The sequence below is a fragment of the Mixophyes fleayi genome, chromosome 3, assembly GCF_038048845.1.
Source record: "Mixophyes fleayi isolate aMixFle1 chromosome 3, aMixFle1.hap1, whole genome shotgun sequence".
Lineage (NCBI taxonomy): Eukaryota > Metazoa > Chordata > Amphibia > Anura > Limnodynastidae > Mixophyes > Mixophyes fleayi.
In genome coordinates, this window is record NC_134404.1 from 347,719,375 (window position 1) to 347,744,567 (window position 25,193).

Below are 25,193 nucleotides of genomic sequence, written 5' to 3' on the forward strand. Positions count from 1 at the left end.
GGGGTCTGCGTGGCTGTCAACGCGCATGCTCGGTGTATCCCATGCTCTGGACTTTGCGCATGCGTGGTTGGCCTGGTGTCCTCGCTCTTCTCCCGGTTCTGTCCCAGTGAAATCTCCGGGAAGATGGCGGCGCAGGTGACGGTGCTGTGCGAGCAGCTGGTACAGGCGGTGACCGTCATCATGGAGCCGGGATCACCCCAGGAGCTCAGGCTGGAGGCGCTGAGGGTGAGGGGACCCCGGGGCACCAGTGGGGGCAGGGGGTGCAGGGTGGTAGTATGTGGGGGCAGGTGGTAGTATGTGGGGGCAGGGTGGTAGTATGTAGGGGCAGGGTGGTAGTATGTGGGGGCAGGGGGTGCGGGGTGGTAGTATGTAAGAGCAGGGTGGTAGTATGTAGGGGCAGGGGGTGCAGGGTGGTAGTATGTAGGGGCAGGGGATGCAGGGTGGTAGTATGTAGGGGCAGGGGGTGCAGGGTGGTAGTATGTAGGGGCAGGGGGTGCAGGGTGGTAGTATGTAGGGGCAGGGGGTGCAGGGTGGTAGTATGTAGGGGCAGGGGGTGCAGGGTGGTAGTATGTAGGGGCAGGGTGGTAGTATGTGGGGGCAGGGGGTGCAGGGTGGTAGTATGTGGGGGCAGGGTGGTAGTATGTGGGGGCAGGGGGTGCGGGGTGGTAGTATGTAAGAGCAGGGTGGTAGTATGTAGGGGCAGGGGGTGCAGGGTGGTAGTATGTAGGGGCAGGGGGTGCAGGGTGGTAGTATGTAGGGGCAGGGGGTGCAGGGTGGTAGTATGTGGGGGCAGGGGGTGCAGGGTGGTAGTATGTGGGGGCAGGGTGGTAGTATGTGGGGGCAGGGGGTGCGGGGTGGTAGTATGTAAGAGCAGGGTGGTAGTATGTAGGGGCAGGGGGTGCAGGGTGGTAGTATGTAGGGGCAGGGGATGCAGGGTGGTAGTATGTAGGGGCAGGGGGTGCAGGGTGGTAGTATGTAGGGGCAGGGTGGTAGTATGTGGGGGCAGGGGGTGCGGGGTGGTAGTATGTAAGAGCAGGGTGGTAGTATGTAGGGGCAGGGGGTGCAGGGTGGTAGTATGTAGGGGCAGGGGGTGCAGGGTGGTAGTATGTAGGGGCAGGGGGTGCAGGGTGGTAGTATGTAGGGGCAGGGGGTGCAGGGTGGTAGTATGTAGGGGCAGGGGGTGCAGGGTGGTAGTATGTAGGGGCAGGGGGTGCAGGGTGGTAGTATGTAGGGGCAGGGGGTGCGGGGTGGTAGTATGTAGGGGCAGGGGGTGCAGGGTGGTAGTGTGTAGGAGCAGGGTGGTAGTATGTGGGGGCAGGGTGGTAGTATGTGGGGGCAGGGGGTGCAGGGTGGTAGTATGTAGGGGCAGGGGGTGCAGGGTGGTAGTATGTAGGGGCAGGGGGTGCAGGGTGGTAGTATGTAGGGGCAGGGGGTGCGGGGTGGTAGTATGTAGGGGCAGGGGGTGCGGGGTGGTAGTGTGTAGGAGCAGGGTGGTAGTATGTAGGGGCAGGGTGGTAGTATGTGGGGGCAGGGGGTGCGGGGTGGTAGTATGTGGGGGCAGGGTGGTAGTATGTGGGGGCAGGGGGTGCGGGGTGGTAGTATGTAAGAGCAGGGTGGTAGTATGTAGGGGCAGGGGGTGCAGGGTGGTAGTATGTAGGGGCAGGGGATGCAGGGTGGTAGTATGTAGGGGCAGGGGGTGCAGGGTGGTAGTATGTAGGGGCAGGGGGTGCAGGGTGGTAGTATGTAGGGGCAGGGGGTGCAGGGTGGTAGTATGTAGGGGCAGGGGGTGCAGGGTGGTAGTATGTGGGGGCAGGGGGTGCAGGGTGGTAGTATGTGGGGGCAGGGTGGTAGTATGTGGGGGCAGGGGGTGCGGGGTGGTAGTATGTAAGAGCAGGGTGGTAGTATGTAGGGGCAGGGGGTGCAGGGTGGTAGTATGTAGGGGCAGGGGGTGCAGGGTGGTAGTATGTAGGGGCAGGGGGTGCAGGGTGGTAGTATGTGGGGGCAGGGGGTGCAGGGTGGTAGTATGTGGGGGCAGGGTGGTAGTATGTGGGGGCAGGGGGTGCGGGGTGGTAGTATGTAAGAGCAGGGTGGTAGTATGTAGGGGCAGGGGGTGCAGGGTGGTAGTATGTAGGGGCAGGGGATGCAGGGTGGTAGTATGTAGGGGCAGGGGGTGCAGGGTGGTAGTATGTAGGGGCAGGGTGGTAGTATGTGGGGGCAGGGGGTGCGGGGTGGTAGTATGTAAGAGCAGGGTGGTAGTATGTAGGGGCAGGGGGTGCAGGGTGGTAGTATGTAGGGGCAGGGGGTGCAGGGTGGTAGTATGTAGGGGCAGGGGGTGCAGGGTGGTAGTATGTAGGGGCAGGGGGTGCAGGGTGGTAGTATGTAGGGGCAGGGGGTGCAGGGTGGTAGTATGTAGGGGCAGGGGGTATATGGGGCAGCAGTATGAGGGGGTATGGCGCGGCAGTGTGTGGGGTTATATGGGGTGGCAGTATGTGGGGACAGGGGGTATATGGGGCGGTAGTATGTGGTGGTATATGGGGTGGCAGTATGTGGGGGCAGTGGGCACAAGGTGCTGTATTATTGGGATACAGTTAGGAGATGTGCAGTGTATGTGGGACGGTGTCTTGTTTGAAGTGCCTGGGGGTTGTCAAAGTTGTCTATTATATCTGCATTTTTTGCAGTTCTGTGAGGACTTCAAGGAGAAGTGTCCGGTCTGTGTACCGTGTGGATTGCAGCTGGCGGAGAAGACACAGCCTCCTGTCATCAGACACTTTGGCCTGCAGGTTCTGGAGCATGTTGTCAAGTAAGAAAAAGGCCTTATTTGGTTTGGGAAGGGTCTTCTTTGTTGTGTCGCTTCTTTGGAGGGCTGCTGGGTCCCTGGGGTGCTGGCACCTTCATGGTACTCCTGAACGGCTGGTACGTCCGTGGTGTGCTGGGGTGACCCTGGGGGTCTGGCACATCCGGGGTGGCCCTGGGGGTCTGGCACATCCGGGGTGGCCCTGGGGGTCTGGCACATCCGGGGTGGCCCTGGCGGTCTGGCACATCCGGGGTGGCCCTGGGGGTCTGGCACATCCGGGGTGGCCCTGGGGGTCTGGCACATCCGGGGTGGCCCTGGGGGTCTGGCACATCCGGTGTGTGCGGGGTAAGCTCCTCTGTATTTTGGTTGCAGTGTAAATGTGTGCAGCATTATTAGAGGGTCTGCTCTCGAGGATACTCGCACCTGGCATGGTAGCTTGCGCTGCACATGAGTGGTTTAGCATTGCAGACGTCTCAGGATGTAGAGAGTTGTACATGATCTGTGGTTTCCATGCTCTCCTTCATGGACTGCTGACTTCAGCGGTGGGGGTGACAGGGCAGCGGTGGGGGGAGGGGGTGACAGGGCAGCGGTGGGGGTGACAGCAGCTGTGTGGGGAGGGGGTGACAGGGCAGCGGTGGGGGTGACAGGGCAGCGGTGGGGGGAGGGGGTGACAGGGCAGTAGAGTCTGGGTGGTAATACGGGAAAGAAGAGTCAGTTTTCTAGTGTTCTGCCTCCTTGGTGTTAAACATACCCCAATGTATTTGTTCTATAGCCTTGGAGAAAATAATTGAATGTGAAGTACAAAAAAATCCCTTTTTTGTAAATATAAATCCTCTCCACATTGTTATTGGTTAGATACTCTGCGTGCAATGTATCCTACCTAATACCTTTTTGCTGCAGATTCTTCATCTACAGGTGCCGGTTGTATGTGGATCACTTCCTGTACCCGTCCCTTTGCCACATAACAGACCTGACACCATGAAAGTGCAGATCTTGACTGTGATACAGTGCTGGCCAGATTTCATAATATATATATGTATATATAATGTATGTAAAAATATCTATATATGTATTTTGCACATTTAACTCAAATTCCTCAAGATGTTATTCGGCTTTTTAATGTTTGGTTATTTGATAATAAAGCTACATAGAATCTCCGCTATCCACATCGCTGTGATAATATGGACAGAATGTTATCTGCTTGCAGCCACCATAGAGGTGCAGGGTGTAATACACAGATATTAACCTGCAGAATGTGATATTCACTGTATAAATCCTAGTTCTTATCCTGTACATAACTGACGGCTGGTGTATTCCAGGAGACGTTCTATGTCATTGCTCTGTCCGCTGATCTCTGCCTTCTGTGCAGGTTTCGGTGGAATAACATGGAACGAGGGGAGAAGGTGTGCCTAAAGGACAGCGTGATGAGTCTCATCGCCAGCGTAAGTTTCATCAAACATGTCTGAAATTCTACATATAACCCAGGATAACTAGGTAGGCCGGGGCAGGGTAGGGGCGCGGGGGCGCTGGGTAGGGGCGTGGCCGCCGGGGATCAGTGGGGGCGCGGCCGCTGGGTCGGCCGGGGCTGGGTAGAAGTGGAATTGACCTGTGTTTGTATATTCGCTCTCTCCCACCTTAGGGCATTCGTCCGATCCTGGAGGAAGAAGGACACATTAAGGATGTTCTTGCGAGAATTGTGGTGGAGATGATAAAACGAGAATGGCCTCAGCATTGGCCGGACATGTTGAATGAGCTGGAGTCTCTCACCAAGAATGGGGTATGAAGCTAAGCCTGTTGTCTGATATAGGATTCTCTTATGCTCGGGGGTATCGCTGGGGCCCCATCACCCAAGTCTTCATGTCTAGACAAGATGTGTTAGATCTCATTTCGTGGGGGTTTTATATTTGTACCTTATTATTATTATCAATCCTCATATGTAGGAGGTGCAGACGGAGCTGGTAATGTTCATTCTGCTGCGGCTAGCGGAGGACGTGGTCACTTTCCAGACTCTCCCCACTCAGCGGCGGAGGGACATACAGACCACCATGACCCAGAACATGGACAAGCTCTTCACCTTCATGCTGAGCATCCTGGGGGACAGCGTTCATCAGTACCAGCAGCTGGTATGTGCCCCCCTTAGTGCTAGAACCCACATAGAGGCTGTTTAATAGTAAATTGCATAAAGGTTACCCTGATCTCACCAGTGTACATGACCAGGCTTATTGGCTTTGGGTGAGACTCATGTTCTGTTTTTGTATTCATTGTAGAAAAATGACCTCGCTCAGAAAGACCAGGTGAGTGGCTGATAGAAGAGAGGAATCTGTTCATTTCAAAAACTTCTTGCGGATACCCCCCCTGCCCCCCCCCCCCTGTCTGTCTGGCCTCGTCCCCTTTCCCCCCCCCCTCTGTTTGTCTGGCATCGTCCCCCCTCTGTCTGCTGGCCTCTCCCCTGCCCCCCCTCTGTTTGTCTGGCATCGTCCCCCCTCTGTCTGCTGGCCTCTCCCCTGCCCCCCCTCTGTTTGTCTGGCCTGTCCCCCCTCTGTCTGTCTGGCCTCTCCCCCTGTCCCCCCTCTGTCTGTCTGGCCTCGCCCCCGTCCCCCCATCTGTCTTTCTGGCCTCGCCCCCTCCCGTCCCCCCATCTGTCTTTCTGGCCTCGCCCCCTCCCGTCCCCCCATCTGTCTTTCTGGCCTCGCCCCCTCCCGCCCCCCTTCTATCTGTCTGGCCTCTCCCCCTGTCCCCCCTCTGTCTGTCTGGCCTCTCCCCCCTCTGTTTGTCTGGCCTCTCCCCCTGCCCCCCGTCCCCCCATCTGTCTGCCTGGCCAGTCCCCCATCTGTCTGGCCGCTCTCTCATTTGTTCCCTGCTTCTTGTCAGTGCCAGGAAAGGTGCCGCGTGGCATTGGCGGCTCTGAACACGTTGGCGGGATACATTGACTGGGTCTCGGTCACTCACATCACCGCTCAGGACTGCAAATTGCTGCAGATGCTTTGTCTGCTGCTCGGTGAGGAAGAGATGCAGGTGGAAGCTGCGGAAGCTCTGCTCATCGCAGTCAGCAGGAAGGTGGGTCCATAAGAAAGAGTCCTAAAGCAATATGGGGATTAGCTTTAATAGACATAGGATAGAGTGTGGAACGCTTGTGGCAGTGTCTGGGGCGCGAGTTGTAAGTGGTTCTATTTTGGTAGTTTTCAGGAGGGGATCTCGCTTCCCAGTTTCCAGTCACTGTTTCTAGTGTCATCACACCAGTAGGATTTAGTGGGTTAAAAATAAAGACTGATATTGTGTCTTGAGAATTAAACCTTGGACTTGTTGTGTGTACAGGGAAAGCTGGAGGACCGGACTCCTCTGCTCATCTTGTTCGGAGACAATCCCATGCACTATATCATGACTGCTGCGCAGTGAGTATTACGTCCACGCCGGCGTCCGTGCGTCTCCTTATCTGTCGCCCACACGCTGATCTTAATGTCCAGTCTCCATTCTATCGCTCTCCTCCCAGTATTGGCCGCACTTACACCATCATTGCACTCTCGTCAGTACTTGATTAACCCATAATGCTTTGCTACGATTGCAAGGCAGAGCCTTTTCTAACCGTGATCAATTGGTCATTTTGTAATGTGTCACTCACGCAACAATGTGTAGTCCCTCTGATCGCTTGGACCAGCCGTGGGGGACAAATATGGTTATCTCCGTCACACTTGTCTAGATTTCCCAGCTGTCAGCACTTGTTGCTCCTTCTCTGATTGACCCACTAAATCAGGACATGTTTTATACCGTTTACCCTTCAGGAAGGCGCACGGGGAGGGGTTACACGAGAAGCGCTATGTGTTCCTGAAAAGGCTGTGCCAGGTCCTGTGCGCGCTCAGCAGCCAGCTGTGCGCTCTGTCTGTGGTAAGAATTACGTTCCGTTTTCTGGTCCGGTTATTGACCAGGCCGCGTGTCTCCTAATCTTCTATTTTCTGCCCCCAGCTTCCTGACATCCAAGTAGAGATTCCAGTGACCTTCAGCAAATACTTAAACTCATTGCTCAATTTTACTGTGCACCCCAGTCTGGTGAGTCCCGGTGATCTCTCTGCATCTGATGTCTAGACGCGATCGGCGAAACTCTTCTAATACCTCTGACCTCTTAGTTTCTCAGATCTTCTACCATAATGACGTGGGGGTCTCTCTTCAGACACGAGGTACTGTCGAAGGACCCTGCTCTCAAGGCCATAGTCCCAGAATTCATGAGAGTTTCTATGACTAACGTTTGGAAGGTGAGATTTTCTGCATTACAGAAATATTTGGTCAATTCTTTCATCTTGTCTTATGTCGGGCTGTAGTCCCATCTCCAGTAAGTCAATGTTCTGTTATAAACCAGCTACAACCTGTATTATTTTCTTCAGATGGGCTTCCCCTCGAGGAATGACAGTCCTAGCTGTGAATATTCCCGCCTCGACTTTGACAGCGATGAGGATTTCAATAACTTTTTCAGCTGTGAGTAAAATCTGTATATGTTGTATCATTGCTGGGATTAGTGCATGTTAGTTCTAAACTCTATAAACCTGTATTTATCAAGATGGATTCTCAGATCAGGATAGACCTCCGCTCTCGGTCGGCGTGGGGCGGGGATAGACCTCCGCTCTCGGTCGGCGTGGGGCGGGGATAGACCTCCGCTCTCGGCCGGCGTGGGGCGGGGATAGACCTCCGCTCTCGGCCGGCGTGGGGCGGGGATAGACCTCCGCTCTCGGTCGGCGTGGGGAGGGGATAGACCATCTGCTCGCGGTCGGCGTGGGGCGGGGATAGACTCGCGGTCGGCGTGGGGCGGGGATAGACCTCCGCTCGCTGTCTGCGTGGGGCGGGGATAGACCTCCGCTCGCTGTCTGCGTGGGGCGGGGATAGACCTCCGCTCGTTGTCGGCGTGGGGCGGGGATAGACCTCGCTGTCGGCGTGGGGCGGGGATAGACCTCCGCTCGCTGTCTGCGTGGGGCGGGGATAGACCTCCGCTCGTTGTCGGCGTGGGGAGGGGATAGACCTCTGCTCACGGGCCGCATTGGGTCGGGCTAGAGATAAATCGAAGGCTCTCGTCAGGGCCGTTTTCTGGGGTTGGGTGTAGAGGATGGACATAGCTCAATAGACTCGTCAGGTCGGCTGGGGGCGGTTACTGGGTGAGGCTCTTAGGCCAGCTGTGGAGGGATAAAAGATGATTCTCTGGGGGGGCGTGGGTATGTTTTAATGACTAGACTTGTTAGATTGAATTGGTTTCATTATTTGTTTTCTGTCTTAGATTATAAAGCAATGATGGGAGACGTGATGAGGGAAACCTGCCGTCTAGACCCTCAGACCAGCTTTCGTTTGGCTGCTGATTGGCTTCAATTCCAACTTTCTGCCCCACTAGACCCTGGACCCCAGAATAGTACGTTCTAAGCACGATGAGCCCTTGTCCTGGTATAAATCAGTGGTGGATTTATGTGTTGCCTGTAAGAGTACTGAATACAGTGAATATCTGTGTACTTCTAGTTACGCCTGGCGATGGGATGTGCCGCGTTCTGTCTCCGTCATTCATACAGTGGGAGGCCATGACTTTTTTCTGCGAGTGTGTGACCAACCATATCCTCAAACTACTTCCCAAGGAGGTGAGTATTGAGGGTATTTACCCCATGCTGGGGAATAAAACTTACAAGAGCGTAAGCTGCCATTTTGTTTGCATCATGTGATATAAATGTGGCCACATTAGAAGCGGATATTAGTCATTGACTGTTCTTACATGAGGTGTGATTATATTTTGTGTAAGTTTGTGCTGGATAAACATGCTGGGTCCATGTATTTTATCTGAATGAAACTCTAATTTGCTGGTAAGATGGTTGATGCGTGTTACATGTTCCGGTGTGTCTCATACAGGAGCTGCCAGTCTCACAGGGTGTTGAACTTCTCCAGCGTGTGCTGAACTATGAGACTAAGGACCCCGTCCTCCTGTCCTGCGTCCTGACCAACCTGTCCGCTCTCATCCCCTTTGTGCGCTACATGAATGGGTTTATGCCTGTGGTGCTGAGCAAGGTGAGTCCTGGTGATTAGGACTTACTGTGTGTATTTTATGTTCTTCCTTTATAACTTCTGGTTAGAAGATGGGTCACTGACTTCTATGCTGCCGTTTGTTAATAAAGACAGAGTAACTGTTTCTCTGCAGCCCTGAGATGATGCAGACTCCTAAGTGGTGAGAGGTTTTATACTTACAGACTGTATTGTGCTGTCCTGTGCACTGATTGTATCAGTAACAGAAGAGTATCCTCCTTTCTCCGCTGTTGAGCCCCGCGGGGCGGGGCAGGTCTCGGCTGTCGAGGGGCGGGGGGCGGGACAGGTCTCGGCTGTCGAGCCGGGCGGGGCAGGTCTCGGCTGTCGAGCCCCGCGGGGCGGGACAGGTCTCGGCTGTCGGCCTTAAATCTCCTTAAAAAAAACCTTGGTGTTGTCTAATGGTCACAGAAGAAAATGTACTGTGTTCATGTCTCTGTTCTAGGCTTGGAGCATTTTTGAGGGTAAAGTGCTTAACAATAAGTTGAAAATAATCTGATCAATTATAGAATTGAATTTAATAAGTGCTGCGCTTCCTTTCTAAACATAAATCAGGTAATTCGTTCTCTCTCTCCTTTTATTTGCAGCTGTTCTCAGCAGTGACCTTAGAGCTGGATAATCAGGTAACAGTCCTGGGTGTGGTCTGGGCAGCTCCATGACGTGCGTTCTCCCTGTTTGTATTCTGGTGCTTGTGTCACTCTGGGTGTGAATTCTGCCTTTTTATTCTTCCCGTCACATTCGCAATTAAAGGGACTGTGATTTGGGGTTTGTCTTTGTAACGGCTCTTGTCTTGCTGGTGTCCCCAGGGGCCACGGACACGCGCCTTGAGGGGTGTTCGCCGTCACGCCTGCTCCTCCCTTATCAGGATTTGCCGAGACTTTCCCGAGTTGGTTATGGTGAGTAATTAGAGATTATGTAGCGACCGATGCAGATTAGTTTACGGCTCCAACCAACATGTCTTGTGTGGGTCAGGGATACAACCAGGATGATAGAGAGAGATTATTTATGGAACAAAATATAAACCAATATGAAGAAGCCATGTGTGAAATAGTAAGTGCACCCTCACTGCTTCCATCTGAATGAAGAAAGTAATTTGATCCAGGGACTACAAATCGTTATGTGCCCCCGACTGTATAACCGACTATGCAGACCGCTCGGTCTGGAGCATCCAGCTCTGCGTTATCACCGGGCCAAGGAGTCCTCTCGGAGGAGTCATTGTTGCTGCTCGAGGGCTATAACACCATTTCCAAACATGTAGAGTCTGTCGTTCTACAGTGAGAGGTTATATTCCCGAGAATTGGCGTTCCAGGATATCCACCCAAAGCTACGTTCAGTTGTCTACAGGCTTCTGTCAGCAAGGTAACTAGAAGTTCTTGGCCATCAGAAAAATACTCAACACGTGTTACTTTTATGGAAGGATAGCCAGGAGAAAGCCTTGTCCAAACAAATAAATTAATAAAAATTGCAGAATGGTTTAGGTCTGTAAACTTCTGTCTGAATGAAACCCGAGAGTTCTGGAACAACGAGACCAAAGTGGAGTTATTATTATCATAGGTTTGTAAGGCGCCACAGTGCCATACAGTAGGGAAAACGGCATATATAAAACAGGGACATACCTAAAACAGGGACATACAAGGCAGACAAAATTAATGGAGACATGAAAACAAAGGCTCTGGAGGACCCTGCTCATTAGAGAGCTTACATTCTAAGGGGAAGAGGGCACAGCTCAAAGAAGAGGAGCAAGTGTGGCTCAGAGTGGAGATTGGGATAGTTGTAAGGATGCATTAGTGTGAATAGTGTTATCTGGGATAAGGTCACCTCTAGAAAAGAGATGGGTTTTCAAAGAGCATCTAAAGATTTGAAGGCTGTAGGAAAGTCTGATCGGGTGTGGTAGGGAATTCCATAAGTGGGGAGCAGCACGGGAGAAGTCTTGTAGGCGGGAGTGAGAGGTGGTTACCAGAGACGAGACAAGGCGCAGGTCAGATCTAAGAGGGCGGGAGTGAGAGTATTTTGATATGAGATTTGAGATGTATGCAGGGGTGGTGTTGAGGGCTTTGTAGGCGAGTAATTTGAATTTGATTATGGAGGACACATGGAACCAGTGTACGAATTTGTCAATTGGTGCTGCAGATGGGGAGCAGTGAGAGAGGAAGATCAGTCTTGCAGCAGCATTTAGGATGGATTGAAGTGTGGATATATTGGTGTCAAGAATGCCAGATAGCAGGAGGTTGCAATAGTCAAAATGGGAGATGATTAGAGAATGGATAAGAGTTTTGGAGTTGTTTTGTTTTCACCAAGCATAGCACTGTGTATTAAGACCAAACGCCGCATAGCACCTCATATAAACAGTCAGGCATGGTAGTAGAGGGTTGTGGGCTGATTTATTTATTTTTGCAGTCTTATGACCTGGTTGACCCAGTCATTTAGTGCACCATGAACGTTTCTCTTTGTCCTGGAGTAGTGTACAGGAAAATGTGAGGACAACTGAAGCTTGTCCGAAATTGGATCATGCAACAGGATAATGATCCTACAAACAAACCTATAACTAAATAGCTGAAAAATAAACCAGTTGAGGCTTTTGAACAACCAAGTCAGAGTCCTGACCTCAACTCCATTGAGATGCTGTGGAGGGGACCTTAATAGACCTATGGATAATACAATGATTCCCTCAGACGTTAGTGAAATGGAAGAATGGGCCACAATTCTTCCAGTCCGATGTAAGCAGCTGATAAACTTGTTCAGAAAACGATTAATTCAACTTATTGCTGTTATAGGTTGTTCTCCAAGCGACTGAACAGTGCAGTTACTATACGACATGTGGCTGCTTCATATTGTGTGGTTTATTTTGCATTAAATGTACAATTTGGGTTAATACTTACTAGATTAGATGTATGAAATGTTAGGGCTCGGTGAGGACTGGGTGTTATGTCCTGATATTTAATAAGATTGAATTGGTTAATGTATGAGGTGGTCTGTAACCGGTTGTTGCCTCTTTCAGCCACATTTGGATCTCCTGTGCACACGCGGTATGCTCTTACTCCAGGACCAGCGACTGGTCCACTTGGAGAAATGTGCAATACTGGAAGCACAAGTACTAATCAGCAACCACTTCAAGGACTTTGAGAAGCAGCGAACATTCCTGGGACAACTGCTGAGTCCTGTTGTGTCGATCTGGGTGTCAAAAGAGATGCAGAGGTAAGAGGGCTGTGTAGATCTATCCCCTGGTCTCCGTGACAATCGTTGTAATAAAAAGATTTATTTTGTTTCCTGTGACATTAATAGAAATGATATAAAGAGTGTAGTTTTGTTGATAACTGCGCCCCATTCACAGAGCGGTCTCCACTCCCGATGAACTCATTTCCTATGTCGGAAGGGAGATCCTGAGAGGTGCGCAGGATGAGGAGGATCTGTGTCAGATGAGGCGCTCCCAGGTGAGTTTTGCGTTTCTTCGTTTTGATAACTCTGTGTCTCGGTGACAGAGCTGGTAATGATACCGGTAATATATATCGCACAGCTCTGTTTCTGCTTGCAAGCGGTGGAGAGAGTGCTGAGACGAGCACGCTGGCCCAGTGACCCAGACGAGGCGAAGTCTGGAGGGTTTGTTGTTGGTTACACTCCTGCTGGGGCCCCCATCTACCGTAATCCGTGCAGCGAGGTGGTGCTGAAGCTGCTGGACACCCTCTTCTCCCTGGTGAGGTGAGTGTTTGCAGACAACGTCCTAAACTTCTCCCTGATCAGTCCCGTTCTCTTATTGCTGAACTCGGCCATCCTGTTTTCTCTGTAGGACGTACAACAATCTTTACTCACCAGAGATCGTGCAGAAGATGGGAGATTTCTATGCAAAGTCTTTGGACATGCTTGAGGGGGAGAAGAAATGCATCTTGGGTAAGAGATGGGGCGTGTGACAATGGTGGATGGAAAATTAACTGGGGTTTTACAAGTCTCCGGGCCCTGATGTGCTTCTCTCCTATTGGCTTCTTCTTAGCAGCCTGATACTCCCCCCAATTCTTACCCCCTTCACCCACTCTGATATACACCCCAGTCATTCACTTCTCCTGATCCTCCCCAGTTTATAGATCCCAGTCCTGGCCCATCACATCTCTCCTCATGTACATGAGCTAGAGGGGTCCGCCACCTGCCACCATTGTTGATGTATACCCTGATCCTTCATCCCACGTTGCTGCTTTGCCTTCTTTTACCCTTACTGCCCCATATATATTTACTTTCCTGTTTCTGGAATCAAAAATGAGGTTGCCCCTGGGCATATAGTGTATGCTGGCCGTGGGCTACACTACTGGTGAATGAGTACAATACCTGTAGGTGTCCTTGGATGATGTCTGCTGTTGGCCTGTGTGTGTGGTGCTCATCCGACCCCACCTCAGACCTCCATGTGTTTGGGCTGCGCAGACAATGTAACGAATGGAATTATCCGATTGGACATCCACAACTGTGGCCAGGTTGGAAAGTGATCCTGTTGCTTGGTCCAATTGTGACCAGCGTTGGTTTCCAAATCAGATTATAGGGGGAATGATGATTGTGTCCTCTCCATTGACCTTGAATTGAACTTGCAGGGATGACTCAGCCGCTGCTGGACGCGTACGATATCCCTGTATATAAGAGTGCGCAGGAAAGGATGCAGGCCTTCTTCTGCTCCATCTCTGAGAGCTGGTGAGTAGTCTGCACCTTCAACTTCTAACTGTCACTTGTGTGTATTTCTATATATAACGTGTCCCCTCTCCAGCTATCAGATCCTGGGACACATTGGACCGTCGTTGCTGCAGGATTTGTATTCCATTCCAAACTTAGAGATCCTCCTGGTTAACTCTGCCTTCTGCAACCTCAACAACGTGCCGGACTTCCGCCTGAAGCCCATGTTACATATCCTTTTCAGAGCCTGTGGAGGGTTTAGTGCCAGTGTCTGGGGGGGTTATTATCTGCCTGGGTAAGTGTGCATGGAGGTGGGGGGTTATAGTAAGGATCACCGTATTCAGTGAGCCGAGGAAGTTGTGTAGGTGGGGGGCTGCTGGAGATGGCTTGGACAGGTCAGAGAGGGATGCATTAAAGGAAGAGAAATCAGACCGTAAGCAAGACAGCTGGACTAGGAGGGTTGAGCTGTTATTTTATTTCCTTAACGTATTCACTTACGATTATTTGTGAAGCCGTTCGTCCTCTCCTGTCCTCCTGAGAAGTATAGTAACCTCTTGTGTCCGATCATGGGACCTCTCCTGAATTTCCTGCATCAGGTAATGTACTGCAGCTCCAGACTGAGCTTCTCGGTATTACCCCAAGGTCATACTGGTATATACGCCCCCAACTCTTAACCCACTTTTCCCCAGAAATATTTACCCATACGAATACGCAGTACGATTGGTCGGGAACATTAAGTGATTGTTCACCTGTACCCTGGCATCCCTGGACATTGTTTCTGAAAAGTTACATTTCGGTCATGTACTTCCTGAGCGATAGCGCCACCTACAGGCCGTAGGACGGCAGCACATTAATACTTTATTCCACTCTCATAAATGCCTTTCAGTGTCTGCTGCAATGTATAGAGTTCTAATCACGGCGGACGTTTATTGTCCTACATGGAGTGAGCTGCGGGTGACTCATTGTCTCTTTCATCCTAATGTTGTTCTCTTTTACTTCCAGAGACTGTCACATAAATGGCTGGCGAGGTGAGTTCTTGACGGTACCTGACCGTATGATGGGTCTAAACTGCAGCCTCACTGAGCCCTAGTTCATGCAGGGTCTGAGGGTCTTCAGACTTGGGTCTGGGGAGAGGTGATCTGAGGATGTGTTTGATCAATAGATATGAATGGAAGGTGGTCTTCTGCCCCAACTGATTAGGCTTCTGGAGGATTTAATAACTTTGTTTACAACAGTGGTCGGAGGGGGTTTGATATTAATATTATGGGGTGACGTCTGTCATGATGGAGATATCCGGGGCTTTGATATATTGATAATGTGCATTCACAGTGGGGAAGAGTGCACAGAGCTGAACACAGAGTCTACAGAGATACTGGAGCTGGAACTAGTGCGGCTGCTGACCAGAGAGATGGTGGATTTAATGGGTGAGTTCTCTGCTTCTTTCCTTTCATCGTCTGCATTGTATTTCCATCTCCTTTCGGCATCCTCAGCTCTTCTGTATCTCTGTAGTTGTTTGCTGTGTAGCCAAGAAGAGCGCAGACCACAGCGCATTGAATGCAGCAGTGGATGGAGTACGTAGCGCGACTCGGAACGATGCAGAGGGTAAGATCAGCGGCTATTGTGTTTATTTTTCCTCTCTTGTGCTACGTGTCTGTCCCTTCCTGTGTGGGCGTGGCGGTCACGGCGTCTGCTCCTACCACTGTCTTTTACTTGTGCCCTGCATGGGGTGTGTACCATCACCAATTTGAGTTCCCTCCTCCAGATGAAGAGATGATGGTCTTGGAAGCAACATCAGTCGGCTCCCTGGAGTTAACGGAACTTGGGAAGTTTCTGATGTCAAATGAGGTGAGTGAAGTTCTGGGTGCTGTATGGAAAGATGGATGTAAGAGGATGCTTGGGGAGGTATGAAGAGACCACACAGGAGCGATAGATGGGTGCAATAATAAGTGTTTTGATAGAAAGAGCCAGAATTTTGGTTTGTATCCCGTCAGGAACACGTCAGTGTAGTTACTGTCAGAGGATTCCAGCAATGATTAACAGACTATGGACAACAAAGGTCAAACTCTGTCGCGCTTGGTTTGATCTGGGTTGAACGGTTGGTAGATGACTACAGTGGTCCAAGTGGGATATGATGCTTTGCAGGAATTGGCATTTTAGTATTGGAAGCACTGGCTCGAAGAGTGCAAAATATAGATAATGAAAACTAATAGATAGTGTAGTATCCATCCGGTCAGAAGATCACATCGGAGTTGGAGTTACTAAGGAGACATTTTGGGGCATATTCAATTGTCTGCGGGATTGCCGAAAATCCCGCGGTCCGCGCACGATTACGATATTACGGTAATTGTTCGCGGAAAAACATATTGCAAATTACCGTATTGCATGTATTAGTTTTTCCGCAGCGGGATTTTCGGCGATCCCGCCGACAATTGAATATGCCCCTTGGTGGTAGAGAGAAGACATACTCTTTGTGATGTAAAATAACTTTAACTCTAATTCAGAAACATCCGCAGCAGAGCACGATTTCCTGTAGCCGGCTGGTACACTGTTCACTCTAGTTAGTCTATTTGTGTAAAGAGCAGATATGAGCGTGTGGTGGGAGAAGTAGATACACTAAGATGTGGATCAGATGGGGACGCGTGGATGTCTTACAAATGTTACATTTCTGCATAGGTGGGAGAAGGTTAATTAGTGAAGTGATCAACAAAACACAATAACTAAGATTACGAGAATGGCAAAGAACAGCGGTTATAAAGAATCATTTTTGAGGAAACGGAGAATTGTGGGTTTTCTGTAGTGGAGACTGTTGCTGAGTTAAATCGTAAGAGGGGTTTTTAGCCATGAGGCCGATAATTAATTCAGATCTACTAGGGCATCGTTTATGTATATATACAGATTTCTGTAGGCCGAGGGATTGGTTAATTTGTTTATTCCATTGCCTAATATTGTGGTGCACACGTCCACCTAAGTGCCCCAATTATAATTTCAAAGAAAAAGAAGCAATAGCTCTAAAGAGTATTTCAAAAAGCATATGCTCCAATTCCAAAATTCCTGTAACGTGTGAATGTGCCCCAACCTCCCCTGACATCTGTCTTGTAACGAAGACCAGGGAGCGTATAGTAAATGCTGTGCAGCATAAAGAACAGAGACAGCCGACTCCTCCAGGAGACACAAACCATTTCCTGTCCTGGTTCTGCACTTTACAGATGGGCACTAAGAAATACTCAGTAACCAGACACAAGCAGAGGATATTTTATTAGGATCTTCTGCTCAAATGTTTCAAGATTCGAGTGATTGATATTGATACCGCTCAGGAAGCTGCATCTGTAATGATGTGTAACTGTCACCGCTTCTGTTAGACATCTGGTTCTTTTTCACAATTACCATTGGTACCGTATGGGTAGATATCTGCTAATTCTCTTATCCCCATTTATAGTGCGTCAGACACTGAGCAGACTTTAGGATGGTTGGGATGGTTGTATAAGAGGGGCAGTATGAGACAGATGAAGAATAGATGAGTAATCATGTTCCCTGTCCAATATGAATGATAAAATATAGGGTTTTTTTATTGCTAAGAGGCAAATATCAGGATTCCTTCCCTCCTCTGTATTTGTCATTGGATTTACATTAACCTTTCATGCTGTAATTGTGAGACCATAAAATAGATAATGATTGGATCCCATAGTGAGTGTAGTGTAACCACCAAAGATCGGGGGCACCTGGAGAGCCAGTTTCAGAGTCGGTGATCTAGGTTTAGAGCATTGTTGGATATATTGGCAGGTAGGGGAGGCCAGATTTAGGAGACAGGAGGATGATTGTAGTATTGGCGGGTTGGTGGAGATGGGTTGCTAGAATGAAGTACGGCCAATAATAAGAATATAAGAGAGGGACACGTGAATAGAGCCATTGGGTGAGGAGCTGGAAAGGGACATTTTATTGATTAAACAGTAGACTGTGATGGAAGAATAAAGTAAATGAGGTGGGAGGAAACCTCAAGGAGCTGGGCCATGTTAGAAGAGGGAGGCGGACGACGAGCTGTGGAAGTGCAGAGTAACGGTGGCTCCAGGTGACCCGATCTGCCCCTCGGTGGGAGCAGCCAGATGACTGTGAGAGTTACTCTTCTGCCTCGTGCAGAGTGGCCTGTTAGTGTTGCACACAGGCTAACAGCGGTCATCTTCCAGCCCTATTACCAGCATTGATATCTGACATAACAATGGGCTGCGATAATTCCGTTATTGTAGACAGAAGAGAATTAGAAAGACCATACTAGCGGTGACATCCTTTGTGTGATTCCCAGGAAGGGACATTTATAGTGTGGAAAATATTATTCACAGCATGTGTTCTGTTTAAGGAGGTGTCCACTGCATTGCTGACCAGTTCCTACAGCCCGCTGACCTGGATGGACACGCCTGCCTGTCTCAAAGCGGCCTCCCAGCTATGCTGGCCCCTGCTGAAACAGGTACTGTATGTCTAGTCCACTGTGAGAACTCTTATACACTGTTTTGCGCCACGCTGCCGTCCTGTCCCCCTGTTGACTGGGCCACGCTGCCGTCCTGTCCCCCTGTTGACTGGGCCACGCTGCCGTCCTGTCCCCCTGTTGACTGGGCCACGCTGCCGTCCTGTCCCCCTGTTGACTGGGCCACGCTGCCGTCCTGTCCCCCTGTTGTCGGCGCCACGCTGCCGTCCTGTCCCCCTGTTGTCGGCGCCACGCTGCCGTCCTGTCCCCCTGTTGTCGGCGCCACGCTGCCGTCCTGTCCCCCTGTTGTCGGCGCCACGCTGCCGTCCTGTCCCCCTGTTGACTGCGCCACGCTGCCGTCCTGTCCCCCTGTTGACTGCGCCACGCTGCCGTCCTGTCCCCCTGTTGACTGCGCCACGCTGCCGTCCTGTCCCCCTGTTGACGGCGCCACGCTGCCGTCCTGTCCCCCTGTTGACTGCGCCACGCTGCCGTCCTGTCCCCCTGTTGACTGCGCCACGCTGCCGTCCTGTCCCCCTGTTGACTGCGCCACGCTGCCGTCCTGTCCCCCTGTTGACTGCGCCACGCTGCCGTCCTGTCCCCCTGTTGACGGCGCCACGCTGCCGTCCTGTCCCCCTGTTGACGGCGCCACGCTGCCGTCCTGTCCCCCTGTTGACGGCGCCACGCTGCCGTCCTGTCCCCCTGTTGACGGCGCCACGCTGCCGTCCTGTCCCCCTGTTGACGGCGCCACGCTGCCGTCCTGTCCCCCTGTTGACGGCGCCACGCTGCCGTCCTGTCCCCCTGTTGACTGCGCCACGCTGCCGTCCTGTCCCCCTGTTGACTGCGCCACGCTGCCGTCCTGTCCCCCTGTTGACTGCGCCACGCTGCCGTCCTGTCCCCCTGTTGACTGCGCCACGCTGCCGTCCTGTCCCCCTGTTGGCGCCACGCTGCCGCCCTGCCCCCCTGTTGTCTGCGCCACGATGCTGTCACTGTATTCTATGCTTCGCAGTGGCGCTTTCCCCAATTTTTGTTGTATGCTTTCACTTCCCCATACACTGGTTTGGACATGACTTTGTGACTCTCATTCTTCAGGTGATCTCTGATTCCCTGCGCTCGGAAGCTGCTGTGTGTTTTTTCACCAATGTTCTTGGTGGGCTGCAAATACACGGTCAACATGAAGGCTGTAATAGTTTCCTGGTTAACCTGGCTTTCCAAATCTATGAAGCTCTAGTAAGAATCAAAGCGACTCCATTTATTATATTCTGTAGATTTGTATTTTTCTGTAGACATTTCGTAGAAATTGCCCCTTTGTATATTTTAGTGTTTAGTAGGAGTAGCAGGTTTGCCATTGTGTTTGTTAAATAACATCCACCACAGACTCCAATGTAACAGCGACCCCTGTGGTAAACAAGATCATGGGGATAATACTTGCACAGCATTACTGAGCAATAAGAGTAGATAGGGGGTGTTCTTGGTCTTCATCAAGAGAACCATTATTTCGTATTAATAATGTCATCTTCTCCAAAGCGTCCACGGTACCCAGAGGTTCGGGCGGTGATGGAAAGAGTGCCTGAGATCCAGCTCGAGTGCTTGGAGACATTTGACACACAACTTCTCTACCTGGTGGAGAAACGGACAGAGAAACGTAGGAAGGATAAGTTCAGACGGCTCATCTCCGGCTGCATTGGGGTGAGCGGGATCTGGGGAAGGGGGACACACACAATATATATTTATATATTATTCCCCTTCAATTCCAATGTGATGTATGAGATACTAGACGCTGAATACTGTATTTTCACAGAGACGGAGTATAACATTATCTACATAATATGAAAAATACACATGTATATAACATTGTATCATATGATGTATAACTCAATTCATCGCGATTGCTGCTCCATGAGGTGACTGAGGAGGGTTGTTTAGTGCTGGGTGGCATTTCTGCTATCTCACTGCTACGTACTGATGACCACTGACCTTGTGGAAGAGACAGAGCTCTGTCCAGTTGGGCACACTTAGTACCCAGAGCCTGCTGGAACTAGGTCCTCTTTAGGATTTAGTGGACTTTACGGTTTACATGAAAAGAACACATCTCCTTCCAGGTTGTTCTTGTGCTATGTTTAATGGTGACTTTTCTCCTCTTCTCCTTGTAGAAACCTCTAGGAGAGCAGTTTCGGAAAGAAGTTCACATCCGGAACCTGCCCTCTTTGTTCCAGAAGAAGCCTAAACCGATGCCAGTTCATGACCCTATCCTGGCCAGCTGTGACGAGGCTCTACCATCTTTGTTTCAGCCATGATCTTCAGCCCTGTTGCTGGAGGACACCCATTCGAGGAAGCGATGAGGGGGCTTGTGTGACCTCTTGCCTCAAGTTGTAGCTTTGTCTGGTGGATATGGCATCACTACAAAGGAGAGCAAGCTGGTCTCTGACCCTCCTACAGCTTCAGTCTCTTCTCCCCCTATGGGGGTCAAACATGAATTCACTATTAAGACATTCCACACCAGCTGGTGCTGCCATTATAAAGTATGGGTACTGAGTATCGTCTCTCTTGGGAACGAAAAGGTCAATAACTGCTGAGCTCTGTGGTAGAACTGCCGATGCCATATGCGTTGCGGCATATGATGTCACTATTGCGTTATTTTAAATGTAGCTTTCTGCACTCAGATTCTTTCCAGACCGGCGCTGCATGAAGGACCAGCCGCTGGTTGCTGAAACCTGACCGGAAGAGTAATGACGTATCGTACGATTATTTGGGTAGGACACAACGTTGCCACCTATGGCCGTACAAAGAACCTGGGGAATTAGAATTTTACAACCGGAAAAGAGAATCAGTGATCAACCTAATTAACCTCATTTGTTTTCCTTTTTTTAATATTTTTGAAGCTGAAAAACCAGGATTCTGCTGCTGCTAAACTCGTCCTATGATCTGTTACCAATGATGGGGACGGAGGTTGCGGATGGTAGACCCTCCGACTGGAGCTGTTTAAAATAATATATCTGCCTATTATCTTATTTGTTGTAAAGGCTCCAGTGAGCAGATAACTGTTACTTGCCTGGGGCTCAGTATTTATTTTTTGGGTTTTCCGGTTGTTTGTAAAAGTCCCACTTTTTAAGCTAAATATTATTAATTGATAGAGACCACCCAAATGCTCTGTGTTAGGATGTCCATAAAATGATTGATAAAATGATTGGTTTCTTTATGTAATACTTACATTTCTTGTGTGTGGGTCATGAGCGTAACAGACATCACGCAACGTTTTCTGAGCCCGTCCTGAGAAACGGCGCCAGTGGCAATTGGAGAATCTTTCCTCTTCCAACTCAGAGGCAGAATACTCTATATCCCAAATAGTGGCTACTTGCCACTACTCATAGGCTAGTGTCTGTAAACGCCCCTTACGCTTTTCCATCATGGGATTCAGTAGTAGCTCATCTGACATTGGAACACCTGCTGTGTGATCTTGGGTGTTTGGCTCTCGTCATTAGGGCTTTAGTATTATACTGAGGCTTGTAGAGGGGAGAAGTCAGCAGCAAGTTTAGTTGTTAACTATTTAAGTGCTAACTCCATGGTAGCAGTGCCTCCCAGATGGATTCAGAGAAAGAGAGTTATCACAAGTACATAAATCTTCTTTTAAATCAATTAACAAAATGCAGAGGGAATGAATAGAAGGGAAATCTAAATCAAATCAATATTTGGTGTGACCGCCCTTTGCCTTCAAAACAGCAAAATTTTCTCTCTCCAGGAGCCAGTAGTCCTACTTCTGCCCAACACATCTGATACTGTATTAGTGCAGTATGTGAATCATAGTCCCCACCACCCTATGTGGATCAGTTCTCTTGGGCACTTGAGAGCCGTTTCCTGCTATTTCACAAGCTGATTTTCCTCCCTTATGTGGTGGATGGATCTCTCCTCTGCCAGGAGACAGACCCTTTTCAGCTTCGATGGAGTCACTGCACACAGAATATTAGTTTCTTTGGGATTCGTCCTTATCAGTATCTTGGAAGACAGGGCTATGTACCTCCCCATCGCTCTTCAATCGAGAAATCAGGGCTCAGTGGACAATGGCATCTTATGTGACACGCAGTCCACAGGCCTTGAGCGAAGTATCCCTCATCCTGCACTTTTGTGCCAACCGTAGTCGTGACCTAAATTTTGAAGAAAAAAAAATATATATATTCCCTTTGGCGTTAAATATGACGTCGTTATGAGATACCAATTCTTGAGGTCTGCGTCCTCAAAATGATAAAATATATAAACAAAGAATTGCAATGTTAACCCACCAATAAATTACTTGTGCACTGCGGAAAATCTCAATAATAATAATATTTATTAAAAACCATACGTAACCTCACATAAAGCTGTAAATCTGTTAATCAAAAAACAAAAGATACAGCTTATACTTAAGTATAAAAAAAATACCACAAATGATTCAATAGGGGCACCTAAATAATCAATTTGGCTTATCATATGTGGATTTAACCAAATAACGGGCAGATTGTTGAAAGAGACGCTGGTATATGCTTAGGATAATACAAAGCAATTAGTCCCATTCAATCCTGCGGGGATAAATACTGATGAAATAGGGAGTTCTGGACTAGCAAACCCCAATTATTGATAGGGATGAATAGATGAAATTGAACAGGGGGATGGAAAACCGTACAGTGCAGAGTGGAGTGAAGTCTCTTACCAGAATCCTGGAATGACAGTGTGCTGTCGGACTTTTACCTTCACAATAGTTCTTTGAAGCTCATATTCAGAAGTGTTGCTTAAGAGATTTTCCCCGGATACAATTTAAGTCCAGTTCCCAATCCTGCACAGGCTCCGTGCACATGTCCGTGTGTCTATTCCCCAAAGCATAGAGGCTGATTCCGATGTAACTCGATACAGTCTCGCATAGGAATTGAAACGACTCTCTCCTAATTATCCAGATGAAATTTCACAAAGCCCGATATCTAGTTGATTAAGAATGTAGGTGGTAATCACAGCAAGAAAAATGTTAAAATCCCGAACTGACGCGTTTCATCGCCAACAAGCAATTTCATCAGAGATATGGTGACCTAAATTTTATAGGTGGAGAATTCCTCCAGTTGAGGGTGATTTTAATACATCACACTTACTGCTGGACTAAAGGGAAGTTTTGCCATTAAATCCCTTCCTGGGAGCCTGTAGGGGGGCACAGACCTAGGTTTGTGTGTCTTCTATTTTCCCTGCTCCTTTATTGTCTCCTTACTAGGCTGATTGTGAACTGAGAAAGGAGCAGGTAGGTGGAGGGGTCAGTGCTTGTGCTTCTTTCTGTCCCACCGTCTAGGTGTACAACGTAAGCAGCTTTGTGAACCTGTACAGCTTTGGAGAAAGTGGTTTCAACTTTGCTCCAGTACCAAGATATAGACTTATAGGTACTAGTTTATGACAAATTTTGCTGTTACGTCTGGAGCATTCTTTTGCCAAACACTATGCAAAAAAATTGATCTGAGTGGATAATCAAGAAGATTATAATCTCAAGTCTTGGTAAAATATTGTTTCCCAGTCCTGTGCAGCAGAAATAGTGAAGAATAAGCATTTTTAGGGGCATATTCAATTGTCCACGGGATTGCCAAAAATCCTGCGGTCCGCGCATGATTACCGATATTACGGTAATCGTGCGCAGAAAAACATGTAATACGGTAATTTACTCGCTGGATTTCAGCTCGCAGCTCCCTGAGCTGAAATCCAGCTACAAATTACCGTATTACATGTATTAGTTTTTCCGCTGCGGTATTTTCGGCGGTCCCGCCGACAATTGAATATGCCCCTTAGAGTGCATTGCTTTATGGAAGCGGACATGGCCATTTTCATTCAGCAAAAACATTTGAATTTTGCACCAGGTCTGAGCTAGTGAAGATTTGATCTCGTACTAGACATGTAATAGGATGAATATTTCACATTCTCGTTGCACTTTGGGGGAGGAGCATATTTCTAGGTGCACTTTGACCCCTGCAGTAAAAATTATCAGACACACAAAAGTCCCACATGTAATAAAGATGCCTCCTCACTTTCGTGATCTGATATGAGGTTAAGCTGAGGAGTATTATAGGAGAAAAGATACCTACAAACTTAGGTGGCCTTCTAGTTTACGGAGACCTCCCCAATGACTGGAAAGTAGTGGGCACCATGAAGTGTGCTACACGGATCGTACGGATATGATCCGTATATATGCATCGGTGCAAAACCAGAGCGATCTGTGCTGTACTTTATCAATGCGGTGCAGAGCTTCCTCCAATATGTACATTCAGAACACATGGAATCTGCCCCAGGAGTCCAGCAGCAGCCGGCTCCAGCACCACCACAGGGTTATCAGAATCCGGGTAAAACCACCAAATGGTGATTCCTTCTGGGGAAAATAGTGACATCAAGAAACACATTAATTAATTTGATAATTTCATTCAACATGAAACAAATACGGTTAATTTTGACCAAATTACAAATGATCGGATTTAGGCTTCCTATTGGGTAGTGGCAGCTGTTTCCAGAGATTTATCACAAATAAAACATTTCCAGCTGTTTCAGGGCCACTTGGGAGTCGACCTCTTCGAAATACTCTCATAGAAGGGAAACGATAATGTGACTGATGGGCTTACTTTACTCCCTGGTCTGTTAGGTGAAGAAGGATGAACGGATGTTCCTCCTGCACTGTTTATCTGGTTTCTTTCTCAGCGTCAGTAACTGACTGTTACTGACCTCCTACTGCTGTCACCGGCCACCAGACACGCGCTAACTGTGCACTTGTAGGAGAATCTCGCTTCCGCCAACAGGCTCCTTTACTGCACCTGGACCCGCTTACTTCTGGGTAGCTGGTATAGCTGCTGCAGCACCTCTTTGCTGTGGGCTGGCTGATACCTCCTGACTGCTTACTATGGATCAGGACCGCTGGGTTGCGGGCAGAGCGTTGACACACAGACGCTGGGTACAACACAGGACAGCCCGGAAACAGATTAGAGTGTAAGCTCTTATCTGTAGGTGACAAGATACAGCAGGTAATAGGCGTCAGGCAGAATCTTCAAGCAGTGATGTTTATTGCTCTAGAGTCCTTAGAAGGACATTTACACACAAGTTAAATGTACTAATGATCTTCCAGAAGTGCAGATGGTGTAATAATACAGTTGAAATACAAAATACAGCTCTTATATACTGTTTCTGACACATTTTGGCAAGGGTAACCAAGCTCCCTGATCCTATCTGGCCCCACAAAGTCTGAAATATAACATCTGATCTTTAGCATCAGGA

At 49.3% G+C, this 25,193-nt stretch overlaps 1 protein-coding gene across 1 annotated transcript; it reads left to right on the top strand.

Moving 5' to 3' along the window:
• The first annotated feature begins 45 nt into the window (after positions 1-45).
• Positions 46-21,132, top strand: XPO5 (exportin 5). Its single transcript, XM_075204495.1, has 32 exons — positions 46-225; positions 2,679-2,800; positions 4,164-4,236; positions 4,434-4,571; positions 4,735-4,917; positions 5,062-5,088; positions 5,666-5,851; positions 6,110-6,186; positions 6,574-6,676; positions 6,755-6,838; positions 6,916-7,041; positions 7,171-7,261; positions 8,052-8,180; positions 8,285-8,400; positions 8,666-8,821; positions 9,421-9,456; positions 9,640-9,729; positions 11,832-12,028; positions 12,165-12,264; positions 12,348-12,529; positions 12,618-12,718; positions 13,405-13,501; positions 13,575-13,707; positions 13,975-14,076; positions 14,483-14,508; positions 14,810-14,904; positions 14,990-15,082; positions 15,243-15,325; positions 17,832-17,939; positions 19,026-19,163; positions 19,461-19,622; positions 20,087-21,132. The coding sequence occupies exons 1-32, from the start codon at positions 124-126 to the stop codon at positions 20,228-20,230; spliced, it is 3,600 nt and encodes a 1,199-aa protein (XP_075060596.1). The 5' UTR covers positions 46-123; the 3' UTR covers positions 20,231-21,132.
• Positions 21,133-25,193: the final 4,061 nt, after the last annotated feature.